This window comes from Crocuta crocuta, unplaced genomic scaffold (genome assembly GCF_008692635.1).
Source record: "Crocuta crocuta isolate KB4526 unplaced genomic scaffold, BGI_CrCroc_1.0 scaffold156, whole genome shotgun sequence".
NCBI lineage: Eukaryota > Metazoa > Chordata > Mammalia > Carnivora > Hyaenidae > Crocuta > Crocuta crocuta.
Genome location: NW_027531308.1, coordinates 1,479,183 through 1,504,959, shown reverse-complemented (window position 1 = coordinate 1,504,959; position 25,777 = coordinate 1,479,183). Strand labels below are relative to the sequence as shown.

Here is a 25,777-nt window from a genome sequence, read left to right as displayed (position 1 = left end):
CAATGTTATTCTTAAATGATCATATGATGCCAAGTGTTAACTCTGGTAGGAGTTGACATTGGAAGAGGTTAGTGAACTGATAGGTTCTTTATAATAAATGACTGTCAAACAGAATTTGTTGAATAATTCACTATGTAGGGGGTGTACAGAAAAATATTCTTTTCAGTTTGAGGTTAACCTACTTGGGTCATTTTGGGATACTTTGGGATATTTTAATTGTGTGCTTGTGTATGCTGAGGTAGCATAGATAGCACTGAAATCACTGCTGTTTAATTTTCTTAAAAACTTATATATTTATATTAAAGTATAAGGCTCAAATATTCCTTGGCTCCATGACTTCCCTTGGCTGTACTCTGTATTTCACCATTTGGCAACCCTTTCTCCCATGTTGTCTGCCAACAGACACCAAATGTAAGAGTAGAAAGGACCTTGAAGATTACTGAGTTTGACACCAAAATTTTACAGATGAGACTAAGATTTAAAGATGCCACAGGAATTACCCAAGGCCAAGCAGCAGTATTAGGAGAGATTAAACAAGAATTCAAGTTCCCATGACACTTAATAAGTTTGCTGTTATTACTACGTCCCCAAATTTGTATGGGGCCACTCAGAATGTGGACCAAAGTTTCCCTTAAATGCTTGCCCATTGTGCAGAGGCTTATTCAGCTGGAAGCACCATCAACAGGTGCCTAACGCACAGTGCTAAGCATTCAGGCACCTGTATCAGAACTGATCTCAGACCCACCAGCATGTGAGCCCTTGGGTAAGCCCTTTTTTTCATCTGGGCCTAAATGTCCTCTTCTGAAAAATAGTAGTTGGGAGGGGAGGAGAAGAGGAGAGTTAGAACAAAGGATTCCTAAGGTCTTGTTCATGTCTAATTGTGGAGAAGTGCATAAACTAAAACTTGGGTTATTGCTGTAGAAATTTGTTTTATGAAAATAATGATGTGGTTGTCTTATATCTGGAGGGCATTTTAAATCTCTGCAGATATTCAGGATGCCTGGGTGGCTCCATCAGTTAAGCATCCGACTCTTAGTGTTGGCTCAGATGATGATCTCACAGTTTGTGGGATTAAGCCCCATGTCAGGCTCTGCACTGACAGAATGGAGCCTTCTTGGGATTCTCTCTCTCCTCTCTGCCCCTCCTTTGCTTACTTTCTCTCTCTCTCAAAATAAATGAACATAAAAAAATTAAATCTCTGCAGATATTCAAGGAGATCACTAAGAATTACAATTTATCATCTAAGTAGATTACATTCTTATTTCTAAAAGAGAGACAGTTATTGGACTTTAACAACAGCAGATTAGGATCACCAAAGATACATCCTACTTTCAAATAAACACATTTTCACCCAGATTTTAGTGACCTCCAAGACTATGAGAGAAGGAACTGGCTTTGAATTAATTATGTCTATTTTCCCATTTAAAATATTTGAAGAAAAATGATAGAAAGAATTATGTGTCCAGGCTCTCCAAGAAGCAGACACTAAAACATGATTAAACATGCAAAAATGTTGTTAGGTGACACGCATTTGAGACAAAATGGGGAGGGAGCCAGGAAAGGTTGGGAGAACAATCAGATTGTGATGTCAATTTGACTGCAGCTAAAAGACGAGGGAAGGAAAATTGGGTAAAAAGCATCCTAGGCCTCCAGGAAGTCCAGGAGAGGTTCTGCAAGGACTTCAGGAGTCCTTGAACCAACCTTGGCCATTGGAACAGTCCTGTCTCCAGGAACAGAACTTGCCTTAGTCTTATATGCAGTGCAAGAGGATAGAGTATGGAAATCCATTCAGAGCTTGCATACTTGATTTATTAGGTTCACTTAATTAAGGTCTTTGAGGAACATGCTCAAGGCCTCCATAAATTTCTATTCCTTTGACTTTCAATATCTCAGGAAGTGTCAGCTATAGGTCCCAGTTATTATTTTACTGGCTTTCTCCTACAAGTGTGCCATAAGAAGAATACGAATTCAAATTCCAAAATTCCCACTTAACCTTCTAGAATTAACTTTTTCCATATGTAACGTTGGCTTTCCTCATTGGTCTATTTAAAAAGAAACTTACTATGAAACATGATTGAAAGAATTTTGTAGAAAAATGTATAAGAATGAGTGAGGCTACACAAATTGTCACAAATATGTTCTTGCTTATTTGGTGAGTTAGAAGGGAGTATTAAGATAATATTTTCCTTCATGTCTTAAGAGCTGGACCTGGCCTGGTATTTGCTCACAGCCCCAAATTCTAGGAGCCACCAAGGGAAGATAGAGAAGACCCATGGGAATGGTTAGAAAGAACACTGTCCATACTTCTAGAACACTTCACATGTCCACACTTGTGCCCAGCCCTACCAAGTGTGTTTCAATTTTCTCCGTAATAGAAACATTGTCAAAAGGGTGTTAGAGCCTCTTATCAAAACTTCTACTATTCTTGTGCCATACCCCTTCTGCTCTGGGATGGACTTTCCCTTATATGGAGAACTTCTTGCTAATTGCAGGAAATGTGCATGCATTGATGCAGTTAGTCATGTTCAAATCTGAAATCTAGAATCCTCCTCCGTACTTTAAAAAAAAAATTTTAATGTTTATTTACTTTTGAGACAGAGAGACAGAGAGACAGAGCATGAACAGGGGAGGGTCCGAGAGAGAGAGGGAGACACAGACTCTGAAGCAGGTCCAGCTTCTGTGCTGGCAGCTCAGAGCCCAACGTGGGGCTCAAACCCACGAACTATGAGGTCATGACTTGAGCCTTAAATCAGACACTTAACTGACTGAGCCACCCAGGTACCCCTTCTCCTCCTCTGCATTTAAACAAATTTTTTTTTTCCTCCAATTGTTCTCTGTTAAATGCCTGCTGCTAGTTTTTTGTCACTAGGGAAATGTGTTGTATATTATATATCCAATATATATATATGTTATATCCAAATGGATATAAACAATTTGTTAATGCAGACTCTCTTAGGTTCTTTTTTAGCAACAACAGTAATAACAACAACAAATTTGGAGGTGGCCATGTATTAACAATCCTCAGTGGCTGGAAACAGAATGAATTTGGAATCAATCCTTAAATTCCATACATAAGGTATAGCCTATATACCTCATCGGATTCCTATACTTTCTGTTCATGCATGAATAGGGAGAAGATTAAAAATATTTTGGCCAGTCCGCCCAACTGCAGACCCTTAATTTTACCAATAAGAGCCAGCTTCCTAACATTCAAACTTAGTAACTAGCCATTAATTTTGTAGATAAAACTCATTTTGAAGTTCATTTCATTACCCAAGCTTCTAGTATCGATTGAGTGATAGACAAGAGAAGTGCATGTAGTTGTTGCTTTTAGAGCATAGGCTTTCTGATGCAATGCTACCTGACCCTCCAGGCCAACTGCAGGGGAAGCTGGGCTGCAGATACATATACCACAACACCCTTGCTGAAGTATCTCAAGGATATTCACAGACATCGTATTTAGGTGATTTCTCTTTCGCTTTGTGGGACCCTAGGGCTCTTCTTTCTGTCAGCACCTCTGCCTGCTGCAGGGATGTGAGTTGGCCTTAATATACTCCAGCTGTTGACGAGAAATGTGTCCCTCCCTGGCCTCCCTGTCTTCCCCCACCTCTCTCTCCCTCCCAGCACCACTTTGAGCAAAGCCAATTAATTCCACTTTGAGGCCTTTGCCCCTTCTCTCTTCTTGCAGTGCTTTCTTCTTGGCTCCTTGCATGCTTAGCCCCTTTAGCTCTCAATGTGAATGTCACCTCAGCAGAGCAACCTTTCCAGTGTACCCCATCTAATTCAGCTGACCCTTCTCCTGTTACCTTTTATGACATCACCCAGAATGTTTCCTGTATGTCATCTTTCCTATGTTTTAGGTTGGGTTTTTTTTGTTATTTATTGTCTTTTTACTAGTTTGTTGTTTTGTTCCGTATCCATTGTCTTGTTTTATTTCAAGGGCCAAGAGGTCAGGCCCTGCCTTGTTTGCCACTGTCTCCTTGGTGACTTGAGTAGTACTTGCACATAGTAGATGTTCATTAAATGTTTGCTGAAGGAACATCTGTAGTGTCACCACTGACCACGAGAGATGGACTGTATGATCTTTCTCATGTAACAGTGATAAATGCTTTGTCTTACCATAGCCAGGATACTCCCATTTATTCATTTCAGGTCCCAAAGGCATCTTTGGGGTCTTCAAAAAACAAATATCACTTTACATATCACTAGACGTTTCATCTTTCAGTCCTAACAAACTTCCCCCCACCCCCTTCTGCCCGCAAGAGTAGGACTGCACAGCCTATCATGCTATATAGGTCTTGCTCCACCATTCATCTAAATGTTTATGCTGATTACAGATGATTGAGCTTCAGATTCATCCTTTTTGACTGCTCTGTGAAAATGGATCATGGGTCCGCAAATATTTCTCCTCTTTCCTTTGCCAGTTGGCCAAGTGTTAAGCTTTGTTAGTAGAGGACGGTGGAGAGACATTGCCGGGGAAAGGATTTTGCATCCTGGTTCCTGGTTTGCTATGTGTAGATTCACTAGAGCCAAGTAATCTTGTAGAATGTACACTTATCCCATGGCTGTAGGCAGGAGGTACTGGATAAATATTACAGTAGAATAGCCCTGAGGTCCTAGACTTAAATCCTATCATGAGAAAACAGGACCCCAGTAGAACTGTCATGTCAGGGTGACCTTATGCCAAATTATTTGTTTACAAAGTTTCTTCTAACTTGTCAAAATCTATTGACATTTTGGCAGAGAATGTGTGCTCCTGGATTTTCTAAAAATTGCTCAATTTATAAATAGCTCAATTCATTAAAATGTATCTGTTAAGAGCCCCAATGCTGGAAGTCTTCCAATGGACAATTACAAAAGGAAATGAGATAAATAAGAGCTAAAGCCCTTCATCAAAAGTAGAACAATTATAAGTAACATAGCCAGTGGAAAGGGACATAGCCAGTGCATCCAGGAACAAATGAATGGATAAGCAAAACATGGTATAAACATGTGATGACATGTTATTCATCCTTAAAGTGCATTTTTAAATTTTTTTATTTTAGAGAGAGAGACCGGGAGCAGGGGACAGAGAGAGAATCTTAAGTAGGCTCCACACTCAGCGTGGAGCCTGACATGAGGCTTGATCCCACAATCCTAAGATCATGACCTGAGCCCAGATCAAGAGTTGGATGCTTAACCCACTGAGCCACCCAGGTCCCCCTATTATTCATCCTTAAAAAACAATGAATGAACTTGAGGACGTTGTGCTAAGTGAAATAAGCAGACACAAAAGGACATATATGATTCCACTTATGTAAGGTATCTAGACTAGTCAGATTCAGAGATACAAAAAGTAGAATGATGGTTGTCAGAGGCTGAGAGGAGGAGTGAGTGGGAAATTATTGTTTAATAGGTACAGAGCTTCAACTGGGAAAGATGAAAACTTCTGGAGATGAATAGGGTTGATGGTTGAACAACACTGTGAATATATTTTTTAAATAATGTTTGTTTATTTCTTTTAAGAGAGAGAGAGAGGGAGGGAGAGAGCGAGAGAGCATGGGGGAAGGGTAGAAAGAGTAGAGGACAGAGGATCTGAAGTGGGCTGTGTGCTGAAAGCAAATAGCTCTATGTGGGGCTCGAACTCAAGAACCATGAGATCACGATCTGAGTCGAAGTCAGATACTTAACCAACTGAGCCACCAAGTGCCCAACACTGTGAATATACTTAATGCCACTGAATTAATACACTTAAAAATGGTTAAAAGTAAACTTCATGTTATATATGTTTTAATGCAATAAAAAAATTAAAAAGTGACATATTCCAAAGTGAACACCTAGGTGAGCATTTTGCCTTGACCCCTTCCATTTCCAACAACCCATACACACCCAACCCTGCCTGAACCTTGTAGATCTTGTGCACATCACTCATTCTGCTCTGAAACACACACACACACACAAACTCCATAATTCCGAAATTGTGCTATTTTATCTAATAGGCAGTTTATCCACATGCTTTAAGGCAGTGCTGTCTGATAGCAATGGAACGTGAGCCACATAGTAGTTCTAAATCTTTAGAAGCCACATTAAATAGTAAAAAGAAAACAGTAAAATTAATTTAATGTTATCTTATTTAATTCAGCAAATCCCAAATATTATCACTTCAATGTGTAATCAATATAGAAAATTACTAATGAGATAGTTAACTTTCTTTTATTGATCATACTAAGTCTAAGGCATTTTACACTTACTTCCCATCTCATTTTGGACTAGGCATATGTTGCTAGTGGCTACCATACCTGACAGGGTGGCTTTAAGGGCTCCAGAGAGGAATTTTTTAAAGTAAAACATGTTTTAAAGAATTTAACACTTGATTTTTCTACAAGGCAATGTAGAAGTTATCACATGGAAGATTGTATCTCATTTTGTGATTTCTGAACTAGAATTAGAAATGGTGTGTGTTGATGACACGTCGCTTAATTAGCAGTGTCTTTTTTTTCCCATGTGGTACCTAATATAATGGCACATCCTATAATTAGTGACATTCTAGAGTCTAAGAAATACCAATCTTAGCCCTCAGAGTTTCTGGTTCTTCCTCCAAAAAGGAGCAATAAGGGACCTATAGAACAGTGTTGTTGTGAGGATTAAGTAAGGTAATGTATGTAAAATACTTAGCACCTTTTAGAGGCAGTGTGTGTTTCTTGGCTCACAGCCCATTTCCATCTTCCATTGCTTTGACTTCTCCCTCTGGCTTCATATCTCTTGCAACTCTGACTCTCTTCCGTTCCTTGTTCACTTGTAACAACCCTTGTGATTACATTAGGCCCACTCAGAAAATACAGGATAAGCTGTCCATCTCAAGATCTTTAACTTCATCGCATCTGCAGGGTCTCCTATGAAGTACATATTTACAGGCTCCAGAGATTAGGATGTGGATATCTTGGCAGGGCCATTATTCTTCCATCCACATCTGGAAAGGGGCAAGTTGTTGCTTTACCTGATCTATATACCCTTTCCATGGAATAGAAAGGACTCAATATGCTAAAGAGACTTTTCTTCTCAAGGCAAAGGAGGTGAGAACCAATGTAAACCCAAAGATTTGGAAATTTGCCAAAGCGGTTATAGCTATAAAGAAAGAACAATCAGAATGGGAGTTTTCATATTGAAGTGAAACTCTCTTCTTACATAGAAATGTCCCTGCCTCTCTTCATTTATTTCCCCATTTGGAAATAAGCTCTCCCCACCACTCTCTCATCTTTGCCCAAAGAGACTGGAGGTTACTCTAAACACTTTGAGAGCTAGTTGTTCTCCACCTTGGCTATATATTGGAATCACTGGGGTGCAGACTTGGGAGAAATCGGGGGCGTTTCAAAAACGTCAATGACCCTAATGAAATCAATCTGGGGTTAGGGCCTAGCTCTTTGAATATCTCCAGGTGACTCTAATGTATTTCTAAGGCTGAGACTCTCTGGTGTAAAGGAAGTATCTGGATTCCTCTTCCACAGGCCTGCAAAAGGTTCTTTCTCTTTTCACTCCTTTACTAAATAATGTGTCACTTTAGTCTGAGTATTTCTGGGAATCAGTGGCCTTGAAATTTAAATTTAGGAAGTTTAACCTAGGAGGGTTCTGGAGTAGGCCATTGAGAGGACTCAACCCCTGAATGACCCGTGAGCTGCACAGGGCAATGGGTGGCTCCTTACTGCACTGTCCTTGGAATGTGCTTTCCACCTGCTTTCTCCACAGTAGAAGCTGCCTCAAGGACATCGCTTTGAGAGAGCCGTGTGTTGTTGAGATCATCTGGATGGTATATTTTCACAGGACCTACTTAAGCTCTGTATATAAACTGCTAAGATTCTTGCTAGCAGCCACCCAAGACAAGCCTCATACCTAAGTTGCCTTGCTTATTAAACCTGCCACTAGGGATCTGGAGTGACTTGACTCTTCAGCCTTTCCTTGCCCTCTGTGCATGCAGGTCAGTTTGCAAACCATTAGAGGGCCCTCAAGATTATCTGGGACACTCTTCTCCTTCCGATCCTGAGAATATCCAATCCATTGGAGACACAAGTTTATTGAATCCTTTTTGAACTTTCATGTGTACCAAATGTAAGTGAATAATTAATAATGTCCCTTGAACAATCAGTAATCAAGGAAGCTGCTGTTAAGATTTTCTCTCCTGGGAGAATTTTCTTTCAAGATTCAAAGGATTAGTGTAACTCTGTCCTCTCCCTGGGCAGTTTAGATGATGTAAAAGTCTGGGGGGGGGGCAGTTTTTTGGATTACCATTCCTCCCCTCAGCTCAGTTAGAAAGCTCTTCCTTGTCCTTCATGGATTGAAATCCTATCTCTCTCTGTTAGTGTTTATATCAAATGCCACCTCCCCGTTAGCTCTTTCCTGTTCTTGATGTGATCTTTTTTGAGCCTCCTTGGCACTCTGTACCCTCGTATTGGTACTGCCTTCATTCTTTACATTACAGTTACTGAGCACTTTCTTTTTCCCTTGCTAACAGATTATAAACTCTTTCCAAGTAGGTATTCTATAATAAAATACACAATCATGCCGTGCCTATATTTCCTAGCACAGTAGTGCAGGGAGGAGGGACATTAAATTGGTGAAATGAAATTTTTTCTTGTAAGGTTGGTCAGCAGTAGTGTTCCCGGTAGGACAAGGAGAGGCGATGGGTTTCCCACTTCACAGGAAGTCACGGGTACATTAGGCTCCAGGCTCATGTTGACTCATCAGTTTCCTAGACCAGAGATACTCACACCGTGCCTGGAGAGGTGGGTGGAACTGTCAGCACCTACTCTCAGCCTTATCTCTTATTTCCAGACTGCAACACTGACTGAACTGTAGAAGGTTTAAGCTGCCATGTGGTTTGTTTAAAGTCGAGTGCAAATATAGTTCCAAGTTAAACTGGCCTGGAAGGTAGAGAATCTCCTAACTACCTACATTTGCAGCAGGAAGATTCTGGCGGAAGGACGGATGCATAGCCAGGAAATCCATTCCTTTTGCCATCAAACCCTCTTGGACTTTCCCCTTCTGCCATGCTGCCGTGTCCTTCACTGCCCCGTTCAATCCACGCCACTGCACCGCCCCCAAATTGTCATGCCAATAATCAATGCCATTGCTTTTCATTCTTCTGTGACTTAGCTCAGTAGGGCTGAAAGTTTCAGAATTAAAAAGCTTCCAGTTAGACCCAGTCTTCACCAACCTGCCAGCAAACCTCCCAGAAGAAAAATAAATCCCGACCCCAAGCAAGAGGCAGGCTCCTACAGACTGCTGGCAAATGGTAGACAGCCCCACATTCGGGCAGCTTTGCCAGCTAAGAGCCGTGAGGACAGCAGGGAAGCCTTCCACCTGCTCAAGCAAGCAGAGTTTACCGTACCTTCCCATTCATGGCTTTGCCACAGAACCAGTAGGTCTTGAGGTTGGGGACCAAAGCTTTCAGGATTCAAACTCCTTGAACTCCCAGAGGGACCAACTGGTGCTGTTCTTCCAAGCTGGCACCCACACACAGGGGCTGATGACCATGACGTCAAGGCAAGGATGTCAGTATGTGGAGTGTGGGGAAAAGACCCACTTATGAACACTTCAACTGCGCTTTACGCAACCTTCGGGGGACAGTGGCACCCCTGGGATGGGCTGGATTCCCTCTAAGTCTAATTTTTTAATGCTAACAGCTATAGCATGAGAGAGACATGGCTACGTATGAGAGCTGACGCTTTTACATGGGCTCCTCCAGGCAAAGCTGCCCTACTCCTCCCTCAGTTCAACACCTTCACCCATCGGGGGGTGGCTGTGGCCTTAATATTTCAGCAACCCCTCAATAAAATCCAGTTCTCCTACCTTGTATTCATACGAAGGTATGAAGGACCCATAATGCCTTAATAAAGCATTATCCAAGGCATTTTTAATTTTAATTGGAATCATTAAACTAGAGATATGATTAAGCACCGAAGTAAAATTTCACACAGTAAATGGAATGATAGTTGATCTCTGTAGTAACTTTAAATTATAGAGGAGAGAGGAAATAAGTAACGGATTACAATTAACTGATTCAATAGTTCAACTAATTAGAAGAGTAATATTGGATTGGGAGATGACTTTAAGGGTCTTTATTACATCTGAGACATGAAAGGCAACTGTCCTGGGGGAGTCCAGAGGTGGCCCCTGAGCCCTGACTCTGTGATTTGCTAACTGGATAATCTTAGGCCATTCACCAAACGATGAAATGGAGACCATATCTAGCAATGTCTGCAATATAGTAGATGATAAATTCATGTTGTGCTATTGATAGTTCTGAGCCCCAATTAAGCCAGCATTTATACTTCAGAGAAACTTCAGAGCCACTTCTAACCTTGATGTTGAGTGCTGGAATCAGCTACAAAATCAAGAGTCTTTGAGAGCACGGTTTATTGCTTATTTCCTGAAATATTCCTCCTTCTCCTCTGTCTTCCAGTACATTTATTGCGCAGTGCCTGGCATATACCAGGAGCTCAGTAAATGTTTGTTGATTGAAGCCTTTAACCCAATGTACTTGTTCTTAAGAAACACTGTTTTTCCTCAAGATGGTAAGAATTACAGGAGCATCACCCACTGAGGCTCCTGATGAGGAAAAGTGATGGAAGCACTTCCGGTTTCTAGAGGGATTCCCCTGGGAAAGAGGAAAGCTAGGAAAGGGCTAAGATCACTGGAAAGGCTGAAGCCTGGCAGGCTTGGAGGTTACTCAGGGCTGTTTCTCACTTACACAAGGATGTGAGTGGAGTAGTCCATAGAATCAAAAAACTGTCAGCACAAACGATCTGAGAAAGTACCCAGAAATGACCTTGAGTCCCAGAAAAAGTGTATGACTTATATAAAATCAGATAAGTAACAGAAAGACCAGAATGAGGGTCCAAGGATTGACTCCATATTCAGTACTTTTTTTCAAGACAACACTGGGGTTTGCAAAAAGATATTACAAAGTACGTTTTTTTAAAACGGCATTTCCAATGTCCTGTTTGGAACAGGAGAAATGAAAGAGATAGGCCTCTCCTTAAGGTATGGGGTATAATGTTAATAGATAAGAGTACTATTTCACATCAATCCTATCAAGGAAATTGATCTTTCACATGATAAAAAGGATAGTCTGAAATGGTTAGCAGGTAATTAAGTTTTAAGATAGGTGAGAAGATATAAGGAGAGTGCCTAATCCATTTAATTGAATTCAAGCCTCCAGACCCAAAGAAATTCCATTTCAGAATACTGAAAGAACTTGCAGCTGTTTTAACAGGTTCCTGGGGGAGAGAATGATTAGCTACTTTACAGGCAGGGTTAACTAGCTGCCATGGATCAGCAATTATTACAAGCCCAAAGGAGATTTCACACCCAGGACTCTGCCTCAGCGGTTTCTACTCCACCAGATGGCTATGGCATCTAAAGGGGCTAGTCAGTTCCTTCATAGATTCGGGGTTTTGAATGATTGCAATTGACTAACATGAAGCAACCACCTTCCCAACCCCCACCCCCACCCCCAATTAAAATAGAACTTGGTAAGTCCTGCATTTAGTATTATCTTTTATTCTGTACAGATACAAAACAGAAGAGATAGAGAGTGAGAATAATTCATGTTCAAAAAGGTTAAGGATCTTAGTTGACTCCAAGCACACATCTTTGTTTGATACAGCTGCCAAAATGGCTAATAAACTCTCGAGAAGTGTTAATTGTTCAGAATAAAGGAGAATAGGGCTACTGCACTTTGTCAGACCTCATCTGTAGTATTCTGTTCAGCTCAGTAGGTGTCCAGGGAAGGGTAACTAAGATAATACAATCCTAGAAGCCATGTCATGTGACAGCTTAAAGGGCTTGGGAATGTTCATTTGGACAACGGAAGGCTGTTCAATTTTGGTGACTAAAATGTGACAGAAGCCGTAATTTTACTGTGTGGTTTTATAAAACAGAACTAAGATGAACTACTAGGTAAAGACAAACTTTTCTCATGTAAGGAAAAGGAAACTCATGTTAGTTCAATACCCACCATGCAACCTTTGTTGTACTAGGTGCTTTGTAGTATTAAACAAATCTTTCAGAAATTGATGGCTATTTGGGGGGTGGTAAACTCCCAGTTGCCAGAAGGCAGACGCCAGCTCACCACTGCTCATTAAGACAGCGGTAACCCCTCTTCTGCTTCCCAGACTTGGGAATGCCATCCAGGCCCTTCTGGAGCCAGTGTCCTGCTTGGAGACAGGCTCTCTGGGTGGCAAAAAAGACCACTTGTGCTTCTTCAACATGGGTTTCCAGCACAGCTTCAAGGTTCTAAATCCCCACTGGATTGCTGGCTGCAAGTATGGACCTACTATGTCCTTATTTTCCCAAGCTCAAATTTCATAGCCAGTGTTAAATCCTGGGATGCTCTCAGGTCTGTCTAGGATGTGTCTGTGGGAAGGGCTTGGTGCTGGAGGAGAGCCTAGGAGTTTCATGAACTTATGAGGGGTTGTGTCACTGGAGACAGCTCAGGAAGTAATACTCTGGGCATACATTTCTTAGTCAATTGCCGCCATTTTCTTCACGTACACCTATAGACTTAGAATCACCCAAATGCTGAAACCCTCCAGCCTAAAGAATGCTTCTGGCCAGTGAGCAGTATCAGCCAAGGTACTGGCAAGAACCAGAATTCAACTTGGAGGATTCCAATGAAGAGTTTAATGATGGGACCATTACAAATGTATAAGCATGGAATCAGCAGAGGAACTTCAAATGCACTAGGCACACTCCAGCCTCAAGGCTGTGTACCTGGCTGCCTCCCCATCAGCCATGCTACACGACCACTTCTCCCCACCACGGCCATCCACATGGCCTCTTCATCTCGTTCAGGTCTTGGCTATTAATGGTACCTTCTCAAGTGAGCTGCTGCTCACCATCACTCCCTTCCTCCTCCCCCACCTAACTTTTTATAGCACCTATTATCATCTGATATTTCCATATTTTAGTTGTTTTTTATTTGCCTCTACTCACTAAATGAGGGTAGAGATTTTTTTATTTTATTCATTGCTGCAATCCCAGTGCGTAGAGCACTACCTTGTCCAAGGAAGAAGCTCAATAAGCATTTGTTTATTAAAGAATACTGATTGGACTTATAGACCTCATAGAGAGGATTGTCCAAAAGTGACAGCAGATCCATCTTTCTGCATCAACTCGCTGATCACACTCCTGCCCTTTGTGGAGAAGCCCCCTGAAACACCAAGTTTTTATCTGACCACAAGAGGGTGCTATTGATCAGTGTTTCATTTTCTTAGGAGCTAGTCTGAGACCATTCACCCTCTCCTCCCCAGACCTCATAAAGAAAAGGTGGGACAGGGTCAGGTCTACAGCCAAAGCAAACATATGGTGTATCTCTTCCATCCCAGCATTGTCCTACAAGTGAAGTTCAGTTAGAGCCTGTACCAAGAATGGTCTTGAAAGAACAAGCAGTCACCAGAAAGTAAGAGCCTGAGGGATGCATATGACAAGGGAGATGTCAGAGGTGCCAGAGGAGCATGAGGAAGAAGGCAAATGAAACTGTCTCAGGTCTGGAGGGATCAGAGGAGGCATTATGGTGAGACGGCGTTTGAATGAGGATTTGAATGACAGGCACAAAATCGTGTTTGGCTGATTTTATATGCTATTTTCATATGTCACTTGAACTTCAGGGTAATTTTCTTCTCAATTGAGAATGCGTAACTATGCGTGTACATGAAAAAAAAAGTTTTCCAGGACATCCCACTCCTATAATATATAGCATAATATAAAAATAAAAAAGAGCTTCAGGAAGGACAGTGTGTTGTTAAACTATTGAACAAAAGCAAGCCTTATATCCACCTCATGATTTCTTAGCTGAAGGGCCTTTGTGCCCACCCCAGAGGGAGTGGAGAACGTCACAAATAAAGACATGATTTTTTTTCTCTGCTTTCTTTAATATGGAGCAGAGAAAGGAAGTACGGGGGTGGGGGGGTGGCGAGAGTTTCTTAATTCTGAGTGCAGCTTTTCTCAAAACACAGGTCAAAACTAAATGTCCAGTGAGGCCTCTGGACTCACAGACCAAATTCACAGACCAACACAGGGAACTCTGGTCAAACATATTCTTTATTTGAAAGAGAACCACTCCAAAGGGAAAGTAAGGGAAGAGAGTGAAATGAAGAGGTCAGATGCCCAAGCCAAGGTTACCACTTCCTTCTTGGCTCCTCCCCGACACAGAACTACATCATGTCCCCTCTCTCCACTGGGTGCAGTGTGGAGCCCCCACATTACTTCCAACTAATGTGGTAGAACTTCTTCTACTTCTAAAGTGAGGAAGGGAAGTAAGACCTCTCTCAGCCTCTTCAAGGTGTCCCTGCTCATTACCATGGGTAGGACATCCACAAGAAGGTCTGGGTTTATGTACTGCAGGTGGAAAAGCACATAGCCCAGCAGCCTAATGAAGATCATGACCATGAAGACACCACACTGGAAATGTCTGCAAAGAGGCATTCTTGGTTAGCGTGGGGGAAAGAGACAACCCACAGTACAGCTATAGGAGGTGAAGCTCACACTCATAAATAACTGGTGAATACTTTCTTTGGGAAAAACTGATGGGGAATGGAGACACAAAGGATGAGGGTAGGGGATAGGTGATGGCAGAAAAAGATTGATGTAGCGGTTAGGAATTGCATATGGCTCTCCTGACATGTAAGCCCTCTGACAGAATAGATGTCCATATAAAAAAGTTGGAGGTACAAAAGATTTTCTAGGTACTGTAATGGGGCAGGCCTTTTGGGGATTGTCGGAAAATGTTTAGGACTGTTACACATGACCAGTTGCCCTCTTCAGGTCTATGATAGCAAGCAGTTCTAGAACTTAACATATGATCAGAACATCTCTGACATTAACATCCAGGCAAAATCACTAGGACAGGTTTTTCTTTCAAGTGTCAAAAAGACCAAGCTAAACAATACAAGATATGCGTGTGTGTTTGTGTGTGTGTGTGTGTGTGTGTGTGTGTCTGTGTTTTCTTGTGTGCTCCCAAGAAAATTTTGCACTGAAATCTGGTCTAAGGCCTTCAGTCATCAACTACATTGAAATGTCATAAATTGAAGCTCTCCATTAAAGTGCCACTTGGAGCATTTCAGAGCTAGTCTCCTTGTTTCAAAAATTAAAAAAGAAAGAGCACAGAGGGTTTGGGTGATTTTTTTCTAAAATTTTACAGTCTACAGTAAAAGAACGGAGAAAATTAATGCACCCTGAACTGTTGTTCCAGCAAAGAGTATAGCAGAGATTATCAGGTTCAGGATCTGAAAAATAGAACGAGGTCATACCAAGGACCATAAGAACGGAAATTCAAAGTAAAATGCAACCTGCAATCTTCATCTTGAAGAAATAGCTACTTTTTCCACCCACCAAGTTCTGTGTAACCTGGTGTTGAGGAAGGAAGGAAGGATTGGGAGACATTTGGGGCCACCTGGTATTTTCTAGTTGGTGGGTATATTTATCCTTATTCCTTCTGTCCTGACCAAGTCACTTGCTTCTACAGAGGAAATGGGGCCTAGGCAAGGTAAAAACCAAGATTCTACCACTTACTTGTACCAAAAGATTTTCTTCTCTTTCTTAATGATGGTCTTCTCCTATGGGAAGCAATAAAAGCCACAGCTGTGCCTGTCCATGTAGTCACAGAGAGGCAGCATAGCGGGGTGACTAGGAGCCACCCAGGAGTCAGGTTGCCTGGATCTGAACCCTGACTGCCACTTCCTAGCTGCCATAGTGTGGCACAAGGTCCCAAGCTTCATTATGTCCTAACTCTAGGTTTATTAAAAAGGGGAGGGGACACAAGGAGCAGGAAGAGAGAAGTCAGGGGAAGTAGGGATAAAGGCAAATTCCAGTTTGGGACAAGGAAGACGTACCATGTTGCTTTGGATGGTCTCTACCAGAATTGACCCGGGTTTCACTATTTGGGAGGAGTTGTTCTGGGCTTTGAATCTGGGCAAAAAAGATGACATAATATGAGGGGCTGGTGAAAGGTGCTTTTCTAAGTCATACAACATCTATGATTTATTTCCTGGATTCTTGATAACATTCACAGTGTTTAACATTCAAAACTCATAACTGTTCAGCATACAACAAACCAGGGAAATGTGGTCCATTTTCAAGAGAAAAGACAATCAATGAAGAATAACCCTGTCATAACTCTGATGTTGGGTTGAAACTGCAAAAAGTCTCAGGCACATATGGTTACCTGACTTATAAAACAAGGCACCACTGAAAATGTTGTTCTCTGAAATATATGGTGCTGAGTCATTTGGCTATCCAAATAGAAAAACATGATCTTGATCTCTACCTCACACTATAGATAAAAAACAAATTCCAGATGAATGCAAATCTAAGTGTAAAAGGTAAAAATAAAAAATTCTAGGGCAAAGCATAGAAGAATAATTTTATGACCTAACGAAAGTGCCAAGCAAAGGAAAAAAAAACCCATCCCCCCCAAAAAAAATACCCTAAAACAGGTCTGAGAAACACTTTGCCCTTCAATGACATCCTGGAGACTGTTACTTCAGTCTATCTGGGACATCGTTTTTCCAGACTTACATTTCTTTTTCAAGAAGCAGCATCTCTTTTTCCTTTTCCATCTGCCTCAGAATTTCCTGGTATTTCTTCCCATGGAAATAAAAAATTGTTATAATTAAGAATTACCCTATATTTCATTTCAGTGTCACTGTTAATTCTCCTAAGACTAACTCCTAATAGTCCAAATGGTGCATGCATGACTGTACACACACAAACAGGGAAATGTTCTAATAAAAATTGGGAGATACTGTGATTAGATGGATATGGATATTATATGTATATAATATATACACACATATTGTGGCTAGATAGATATGGAGATATATAGATAGACACACAGATATATATACATATACATACATACTGTGGCTAAATGGATACATATAATATATACATATATATACAAACACACACATACTGTGGCTANTACTCTCTTTGGATTCTGCTTGTATTCAAATCCCAGCTCTGATGGTTACTAGTCATGTTCCCAGAGCACATTACCTAACTCCTATAAACCCCTGTATTCTCCTGATCATAACAATATCATCCCCATAGTTTCACTGAAGAAATTACCTGAGAAAAATACTATATGTGCCAGTGCCTGGCACAAAGTAAGTCCTTAACATACACGTGTTTCACTGTTGTTTCTATGTATAAAAGGCATTTTCCCCTGTGACAGATTTTAGCCTAATGAGAAATCAAGGAGCCCATGGCTTTGGAGAATTTCTGCTTCTACTCTGACTTGCCCGTGCAGGCAGTGTACCTTTATGTAGTGGGCCTGGTCCTCACAGAGCTGATGCAAAGATTGGTAGTTACCCTCTATCTAGAAAGAAAAAAAATTAACAAATCTCATCAGATCCAAGCCTTGGCTGCTCCCTGGGACCCTAACTGCTACGCTGGACATTTGTTACCTAGCAACCTGTTCCTTGAAGGGAAAACAAGCACATGACAAAGCAGTGATCTCATCATTCATGGGCAGGCCTGGTGTAATTTTGAGAGGAAAAAAAAAAAGGCTTGCCCGTTTTTGTTTTTTGTTTTTAATTTTTTTTTAATGTTTCATTTATTTCTAGGAGAGAGAGAGAGAGAGAGACAATGTGAGCAGGGGAGGGTCAGAGAGGGAGGGAGTCACAGACTGAAATAGGCTTCAGGCTCTGAGCTGGCTGTCAGCACAGAGCCCGACGTGGGGCTCGAACCCACGAACTGCGAGATCATGACCTAAGCGAAAGTCGGACGCTTAACCGACTAAGCCACCCAGGCGCCCCTTGCCTGGGTTTTTTAATGTCTATCAGGTAAAACAGGAGGGGTCTCAGGACACTTAGGTTTGGAATTCAATAATAGTATTTTGAGTGTTAGAGGTAAAAGGGTGTTTAAGAAATGGTAAAAGCAAAACTTCCAATATAAGCTCTCTTTCCCTTCACCTGCATGTGAATCAGAAATTCACCTGCTGGAAGTTCTTCCTCCTCCCCATCCTGTGCCTCAAGCTGTCCTATTTCTAAGATTTTTGGGTTTCTCTCCCATTTATATCCTGGACAGAAACTCAGTGAGTAAACATTGCCTCTACCTTGAGCAATTCCTTCTCTTGCTTTGCACAGGACTCTGTTGACTTTTGTAGCCTCACCTGGAACACAGCAGAAAGGTAATAGCATTCTTTTGTGGAAGGAAAGTGGGTAACAGTCACCCTCTCTCCAGACCAGCAGAGAATATGATAAACACAACTATCATATATTGAGGGATTGAAGACATATTATAGCAATCTAGGATGGACACTATTGTTAGCCCTATTTGACAGATGAGGAGACAAAGGCAAGGAGAAGTTAAGTGCTTAACTTTAATCATTTTAATTTTTTAAGTTTTATTTTTTATTTATTTTGAGAGAGAGTGCACATGTACATGTGAGCAAATGGGGGAGGGGCAGAGAGAGAGAGAGAAAGACAGAATCCCAAGCAGTCTCTGCACTGTAAGCACAGAGCCTGATGTGGGGCTCAAACTCACAAGTCAATCAAGAGTCGAGTGCTTAACTGACTGAACCACCCAGAATTGACACACATCTCCCCAAAAATCCCAAGATTTGCTTCTCTACTCACCTTCAGTTCTGCCAACATCTGCTTTAGGTCTTCTTTATCATTGTCAATGTTCTTAAATCTCCTTGAAATCTGAAATACCGTCCCCCAAATTGTGAACTGTGTGAGGTACACAGACCTAAACGGCTGGGGTAGTGGCAGACTTTGGGGTCTCAGGGCTATGGCATGGTGGTTAATTAACTTAGATCCCAGATAGAAGCTTGCTAGAAGAATGTCTCCTTCTTGTTATGGGAGCTGCCTGACTCCAGACTAGCCATATAGACCTTTTTGTTCCCATAGGCTATGAACATGGCTGCACAAGGAGGCAAGAAGGAAGAGAAGGAGGGGAAATTGGGGAGGTGGGGCAGAACCCTTTGGGGGTAGGGGAGGAGGGAAAAATCTCCTTCTGCTGTCGCTTAGCTCTCTCTCCAGATCTGTAATCCCAGTGAACAAATGGGCTGTGAATCAGAAAGACTCACTAAGAGATTCAGTATGTGGCAGAAGGTAGGGAACACACACATTTAGCTGGCTGCTTCTTCTTTGGTCTTTCTGACTGGGGAGTTCAGGAGTTCAGATGATTCTGTTTGGACTCCTAAGAAATGAGCCTCCTTTCAGGGTGGCCCACCTTACCTTCTTCTGAAGCTCCACCACATTCCTGCTTAGAATCTTGTTGCTTTTTATCTGTGAAAAGGAAGAGGTAAAGGGGATAAACCTGCTCTACTCTTGTACTTTCCCCCTCCCTGGGTCTCTATAATAGAGCTTGGGGAGAGGTGTATGGAGGAGGAAAATTGCACTCTGGCCCCACGCAGAGGATCTGGGAACAAAGCCCAGGCCTGGAGCCCCCATGCCAAGCATTTCAATCTCAGAGCAAGAGCGCTTTCTCAAACAGCTGTGATTTCTCCAGACACAGAAACAACCATAGATGATGATCTCCTGGGAAAAGGGAGAGAGTGAGAGAGAGATAGAGAGAGAGAACAGTGGCAGACTGCAAGCAAAATGCATCATGTGGTCCTTTTCTAGACACTTCCTTACCAGCTTTGCTGTCTCTGACTCCAGGTTCCTCAGGGCTTCCTCCTTCTCAAATACAATATGGTTCAACTCCTCCCTCTCATTGGCTCGTCCTGGTGACAGGGCAATCTCTCTTTCCAGACTGAAAAATATAGTCACCCAGGTGTGAATCAGTCATAAGGAAGCTGCCAGCACCCTAGGAAGCCACTGCTTCCAGGGAGCCAGAGGGACTGCCAAATGCAGTGGCAGTTCAACGTCAGCCTTATGGAAATGTAATGCAAATATCTATATATGAAGCTTTCTGGGGCCGTCATAGTTCATGCTTCAGAATTTGACACACCAAGATTGACCGAGATTTGACCAATAAAGGAAACCTTCCTTCCACCTTCTTTATTCCAAGGGCTATTCAGTTGAGAAGCCTTTGCTCACCAACTGCAGAGCCTGACCTTTGAATAGCTTCTTCTTTCTCTTGAATTTTTCTGAGAAGAACCTGATTTGCCTCATCCAGTCTCTGCAGGTCCTTTTCAAGGTCTAAGTTCAGGTAGTCAAGGTTTTGTTTTATGACTTTTAATTTCGGTATTTCCATCATCTTCTGCCTATAGGAAAATAGTCTTCATTACTGAACACAGGACAGGAAAACAGAGGGGACCTAAGAAGGTTCGCCTGGTAATCTCATTCTTTCTCCCATCTTTTGGTGATATTATGCCTAAGCAGCCCTGTGTTGTAATTTTCTATGATAAATTGACTTCTATAGTGTTTTGCATAAAATAAGTTCCTGAAATCAAATCACAGTTTATTTTATTTTTTTATTTTTAAAATTTTTAAATGTTTTTTTAAATTTCTTTCTGAGAGACAGAAAGAGGAAGAGAGAGACAGCATGAGCAGGGGAGGGTCAGAGAGAGAGGGAGACACAGAATCTGAAACAGGCTCCAAGCTCTGTGAGCTGGCTGACAGCGCAGAGCCCAATGTGGGCTTGAACCCATGAACCGTGAGATCATGACCTGAGCTGGAGTCAGATGCTTAACCAACTGAGCTACCCAGGCACCCTTCAAATCACAGTATAATTGCAAATTTTTTAAATGGAACCCATTTAAACACAAACCTTTCATAAGGCAGAATTTTTTTATACAAGTAACTATGTTCAACTTACTTATTTAAAAAAAAAAATTTATATGGAATATATGGAATCCAAGCTGTACCTATTAAAGATCTGCGAGGCAGAGGAATTTCTTCAGTTCCCTTTTGTTACAGGGAGTTTATTTTCTACCCCAGTCAAATAGGCGCACAGGCTGGGTGGAGGGCAAGGATGGGAGTGGATCCTTTCTCCAAATAAGACTGATTTGCTTTTTGAGACATTAGCTTTTTCTAAAAATTCCATTAGGGGCACCTGGGTGGCTCAGTCAGTTAAGTGTCAGACTTCAGCTCAGGTCATGGTCTTGCAGTTCATGAATTCGAGCCCCATGGTGGGCTCTGTGCTAACAAACAGCTCAGAGCCTAGAGCCTGCTTCTGATTTTTGTATCTCCCTCTCTCTCTCCCCTTCTCCCGCTAATGCTCTGCCTCTCTCTGTCTCTCAAAAATAAATAAGTGTTTAAAAAAAAATTAAAAACCCCATCATGGTGTGAGGAAGTCCAAAGATCTGAAACCAAAGCCTTTTCTCCCCAGGAAGCCCCACCACCCCTTCCAACTTCCTCCCTCCCACCAGGTTTGAGGAGATAATGTCCTGCACAATGGAGGTTCTCTTCCTTACTGGATTGCTACAGACCCTTCCCACTGCAGCTCCTCTACTGATTTATTTTTTATCATCCTCATTACTTACACATCATCCAGTGAGTCCTGTCCAACTTCTTTCATTGTGGGTTTCCTAAAATGTTAACACAAACATTTATTACAGAAACATAGCCCCTAATGTCCAACATTATAACATTGCCCCACACTGGCCCAGGAGGGAGCATGCAAAAGTTTGACCAGGCAACACAGAGCCAAGAAGAGACCCATTCCTTCAAGACCCCCTGCTTTCCAGGACTTATTGCAATGTTATGCTAAATACCAGTAATCCAGATTGTGTTTTAACTTAAAATTGCATAAATGAATCCCACGGGAGCACAGAAATCTTCTTGTTTTCACAATTTTTCACATTTTGACTATCTTTCCCTTTCTTGGCCTACATTAGTCCAGTCACAAGTAAAGCACTAAAAGTATTCAATCATAGGTCTAATGACAAATTCACTGAGAGTTTATTTCTAACCCAGACCTCCAGGGAAACTTGGAGGAATAAAATAATAGAGAAGAGCCAGAGGGTGGCATAGAGCTGGCTGCCTGATTTCTATGTCTGTTGCCATCCTAGTTTTAACAAGCTCTAGATGTTACAGGCTGAGTTGATCCTGAAATAGCAGCAAAAACAGTGGCATGGACAACAGAATACTACTACCAACGGGAAGAAACAAATGTTGGGCTCTCAGAGATGGTGTCTCCTAGCCATTGCCCCAAAACAAAAGTTCAGCACCGAAACCAATCTAAGAAAAGTAGAGTTCCAAATTCCCCTCTCCTTTCATGTTCCATCTTCTCTTCTTTTCTCTTCTCTGAAACTTTTTGGCTTTAATTGTCTCTTTAATTCCTTCTCCCACCTCCTTCCCCTTTCATGGCCCTCCTGCATTTTCCTTTTTTTCCTACTCTGTTTATACACAAGGCATGCTAGCCTTTGATGAAGCCCTCTGAACTCACCCTTCTCTTCCCAACCAAGATTTCTTCAGTTCCCACTGAGATTTCCAACTGATTGTCAGAACTTTCAGGAGAGGTATGTTCTTACTGATTGGGTTCTCTGCACATCACCAGACCTGTCCTCTCCAGTGGGGTGGGGCAGCATGTCATAGTGGGCTGGGGTGGAGGGTGGCAACAGCTCAACATCACCCCTGTAGGCAGCATTGGAGTAGAGTTCAGAACTGCAAGACAGTTTCAATCTCTTCCTACACAGCAATACGATCTAAGGAACACATTTCTGGACATGGGATAAATCCCTGTGAAATGGCATCACCTCTGTGGAACACATTTCTTCCTTTCCCCAAACCTTTGGGCCTAGTGGGAGTTGAGATCACTCTCATTCCTTTTCCTTCTTCAACTCCTTGTGATACGTCTGCAGGCTGCTGTGCCCAAATCCAAATTATGCATTTCTCTTTAAGACATCTTAGAGCTATGGGGTAGGAATGTTTGAGAGCATGCCAGGAGGAATCAGAGATGTCTTATCCATGGGCCAAGAAAGCCCTCATTCTCACCAAGTAGGATTCTTGGAGTGGTAAAACAAGCTCCTTTATTTTCCTTGAACTGGCACTGCCAAGCATTGGGAATGAAAGGGCCGATGTTTCAAAGAAAAGTTATATGGAGGTAGAGCAGGACGAAGGAAAGAAGAGTGTTAGGTCCAGAAACTTGATTCCATTGCCTATTTCTTCAGAATTTCATCCTCATTTTCTGTAAGTTACTGGAGCCCTGGATGGGATTTCGTATACCAGGGACACTTTGCTAAGCAATTCTGGATTCTCTGATTGAGAAAATGAGGCAGTATACAGAACTGGAGGTCAGTGAAGGTGTGTACTTGGATTTCAGAGCAGTCCATTTCTGTCCCTTACACTCAATTCACTCCTCCATGATGTAAGTATATCGTACCTTACACTCAGTTCACTCCTCCATGATGTAAGAGTATTGTACTAATCTCCAGTCCCTGGAAAGGCCTTATAGAACAGAACATACCACTGTGTTTCCAAGAAAATATCTCCCACGCAATAACATCTGTCATAATCTTATCCATCCTTCTCAGCTCGCTTCAAATGCTGCTTCTACACTCTTCCAGATGTCAAACCCCCAGTCCCAGCAGAATTAATCCCTCCAACCTCTGTTTTCCTCATTTGGTATTTTATATTGTTTCTAGGAATATGCGTATATTGGTATTTATCCCACAATTAGGCTGTAAATCGCTTGAGAGTGTGTATTTTATTTGGAGCCACTCTGATTTCCCTCGCCAGTTGAGCTCCAGGAGAACCATTTACACGTAGTTCAATGGGAATGGTGTGTCCTGGAGTTGTTCAAGAAGGGAGTAGCTTTGAAAATGGACAGTAGAAGATAGGCTGGGTTAGGGACAGAAAGCACCTGAGTTTCATTCTGTCCTGGTACTTCACAGTTGTGTTACCTTGGGCAAGTTACTTGATCTCACTGAGCTCAAGTCTTCTGACCTGTGAAATGGGCATTACCCCTACTTCACGAAGTTGTGATGGAGATTAAATGAAATAATATATGTGAAGCTCTTAACCCAGAGTGTGGCACTCAGGAGCACTTAATTCTTTTTTTTTTTTTTTAATATTTTTATTTATTTCTAGGGGAGAGAGAGAGAGAGACAGCGTGAGCAGGGGAGGGTCAGAGAGAGAGGGAGACACAGACTCTGAAATAGGCTCCAGGCTCTGAGCCGGCAGTCAGCACAGAGCCCGATGCGGGGCTCGAACCCACGAACCGTGAGATCATGACCCAAGCGAAAGTCAGAAGCTTAACCGACTAAGCCACCCAGGCGCCCCAAGGAGCACTTAATTCTTATCTGTTCCCCAACACCGTGCATGCTCCATTTTTCTGTCATACTACCTTTGCACATGGCATTATGCCAAATGATTTTAGAATAAATGAGTGAATGAAGGACTTGCACTCCCTTTATCTAGAATAGGTGTTATCCTCCCTTTTCTTACGCCTGAGAGATTGTCACCTGTACACCTCGATTAGCACACTGTAACTAACAGCACAGTGCACCATAGCAGAATTCTCAACAGAGGGCCACACCTGCCATGAGGCTGATCTACAATCACCAGGGATGCAATTTGAAAGCTCCTGCCAAATGTCTCAGAGCAGTAGTGGCCTTGGCTGGAGAATCGCTGAAAAAGGGCATATTCTCTACACCAATTGCCTCTCCCTTTTCTTTAAAGACACTGCATAAATTCCCCCTCTCCGTGATCTCCTCCAACATGAACTCTTCTTAGCTTATTGCGCTAAGTAGACCACATGAACCTTGGCAATGACCGTGTTTTCCTTTTTTCTTTGACACAAAGAAGCAAAAACACCACATTTAAAGCCCCAATTTTTTGTGACTATACAAGTCATCATGGCCTGTATATCTTTCCCTGAGTCCTATTCTCCTGTTCATTTTTCAAGTAGTACTGATGTTCAATTTATTTTCCACTATTTTGTATTAAGTCTATAGTTTCAGATGATACAGATGTAAGTAAATATGAACATGGACGTAGTTAAGGATACAAATAATAGCAAATAGATAAATATCTGAGAGGGCTAGAGTGGGGGGCATAGATAAGAACATAGGCTGTTCCTTTCCAGAGGTGAGGTCTTGGACAAGTTACTCAACCTTTTGGACTTCAGGTGTCTAATTAGGAAAATGTGTTTGGATCATTCTGTGGCATATAAGATACTTTGAAAGTGTGGGTCTCCATAGATATAAACTTGTTTTTTCCTCCCCCATCCCCAGTTATAAACTTTTAAGAGTAGGCACCCTATGTTCTTTTCCCTTGGTTAATCTCCATACAGCGTATAATCCATGGATGTGAAATACTCGCTGTGAATATATCCCTAAGTACTTTCTTCCTAGATGTAGTTCCATTCACATCATTTTAGCAAATGTAAGAATAATATCATGGGTCAAGATGACAAAGACTTTTTAACACCTCTTGTTTTTAAAATAAGTCTAAAAACAATCAGCTGTTTGGATTGCCTATGGCCCTCCCTTACACCTAACAGTTACACTCTTAATGGCTCACCAGGGAGCTCTAAGCTTCAGCAGTTTAGGAAAACAAAGACTTGATGGCTTCTATTTACTGTTTTGAGTTCTGACTTTTTTAAAAAAATAGTTTATTGTCAAGTTGGTTTCCATATAACACCCAGTGCTCATCCCTACAGGTGCCCTCCTCCATGCCATCACCCCCCTTCCCATCTCCCCCATACCCATCAGTCCTCAGTTTGTTCTCAACATTCAAGAGTCTCATGGTTTGCCTCTCTCCCTGACTTTTTATTCTCAACAGCTTAGTGTTCTTGAGAAGAGCTCCTGTTTTGTTCCAGTACCTGAGGCTACAGAGGAGACCTATGCTAGTTTGCATGTATGCAGAATTCCATCTTAACCTTTTCATTAGAAATCCCACAA

The 25,777-nt window shown here is 41.9% G+C and overlaps 1 protein-coding gene across 2 annotated transcripts; it reads right to left on the bottom strand.

Moving 5' to 3' along the window:
• Window positions 1-14,058: 14,058 nt before the first annotated feature.
• Window positions 14,059-22,414, bottom strand: LOC144237948 (transmembrane and coiled-coil domain-containing protein 5B-like). 2 transcript variants are annotated; one of them, XM_077771659.1, is made up of 12 exons: window positions 22,321-22,414; window positions 21,416-21,460; window positions 20,045-20,194; window positions 19,623-19,740; window positions 19,221-19,271; window positions 18,615-18,683; window positions 18,092-18,148; window positions 17,294-17,353; window positions 16,552-16,616; window positions 15,867-15,942; window positions 15,547-15,590; window positions 14,059-14,446 (listed from the first exon to the last, which is right to left on the bottom strand). In XM_077771659.1, exons 2-12 carry the CDS (start codon window positions 21,448-21,450, stop codon window positions 14,248-14,250), a joined length of 924 nt encoding a protein of 307 aa, XP_077627785.1. In that variant the 5' UTR covers window positions 21,451-21,460; window positions 22,321-22,414; the 3' UTR covers window positions 14,059-14,247. The 2 variants fall into 2 exon arrangements, with proteins under 2 accessions (XP_077627785.1, XP_077627786.1); XM_077771660.1 differs by having other exon boundaries at window positions 20,045-20,190; window positions 22,321-22,337.
• Between the last annotated feature and the right edge of the window lie 3,363 nt (window positions 22,415-25,777).

What these genes read in the sequence shown, in the direction of transcription:
- LOC144237948 (XM_077771659.1), bottom strand. Translation starts at nt 21,450, where the DNA reads ATGAAAGAAGTTGGACAGGACTCACTGGATGATGT. An exon ending in AGTCAGAGACAGCAAAGCTG is followed by an intron (nt 19,272 to 19,622) that starts GTAAGGAAGTGT and finishes TCCTTTTCACAG; the next exon opens with ATAAAAAGCAACAAGATTCT. An exon ending in AAGAGAAGGAATTGCTCAAG is followed by an intron (nt 17,354 to 18,091) that starts GTAGAGGCAATG and finishes TTTTCTTTCTAG; the next exon opens with ATAGAGGGTAACTACCAATC.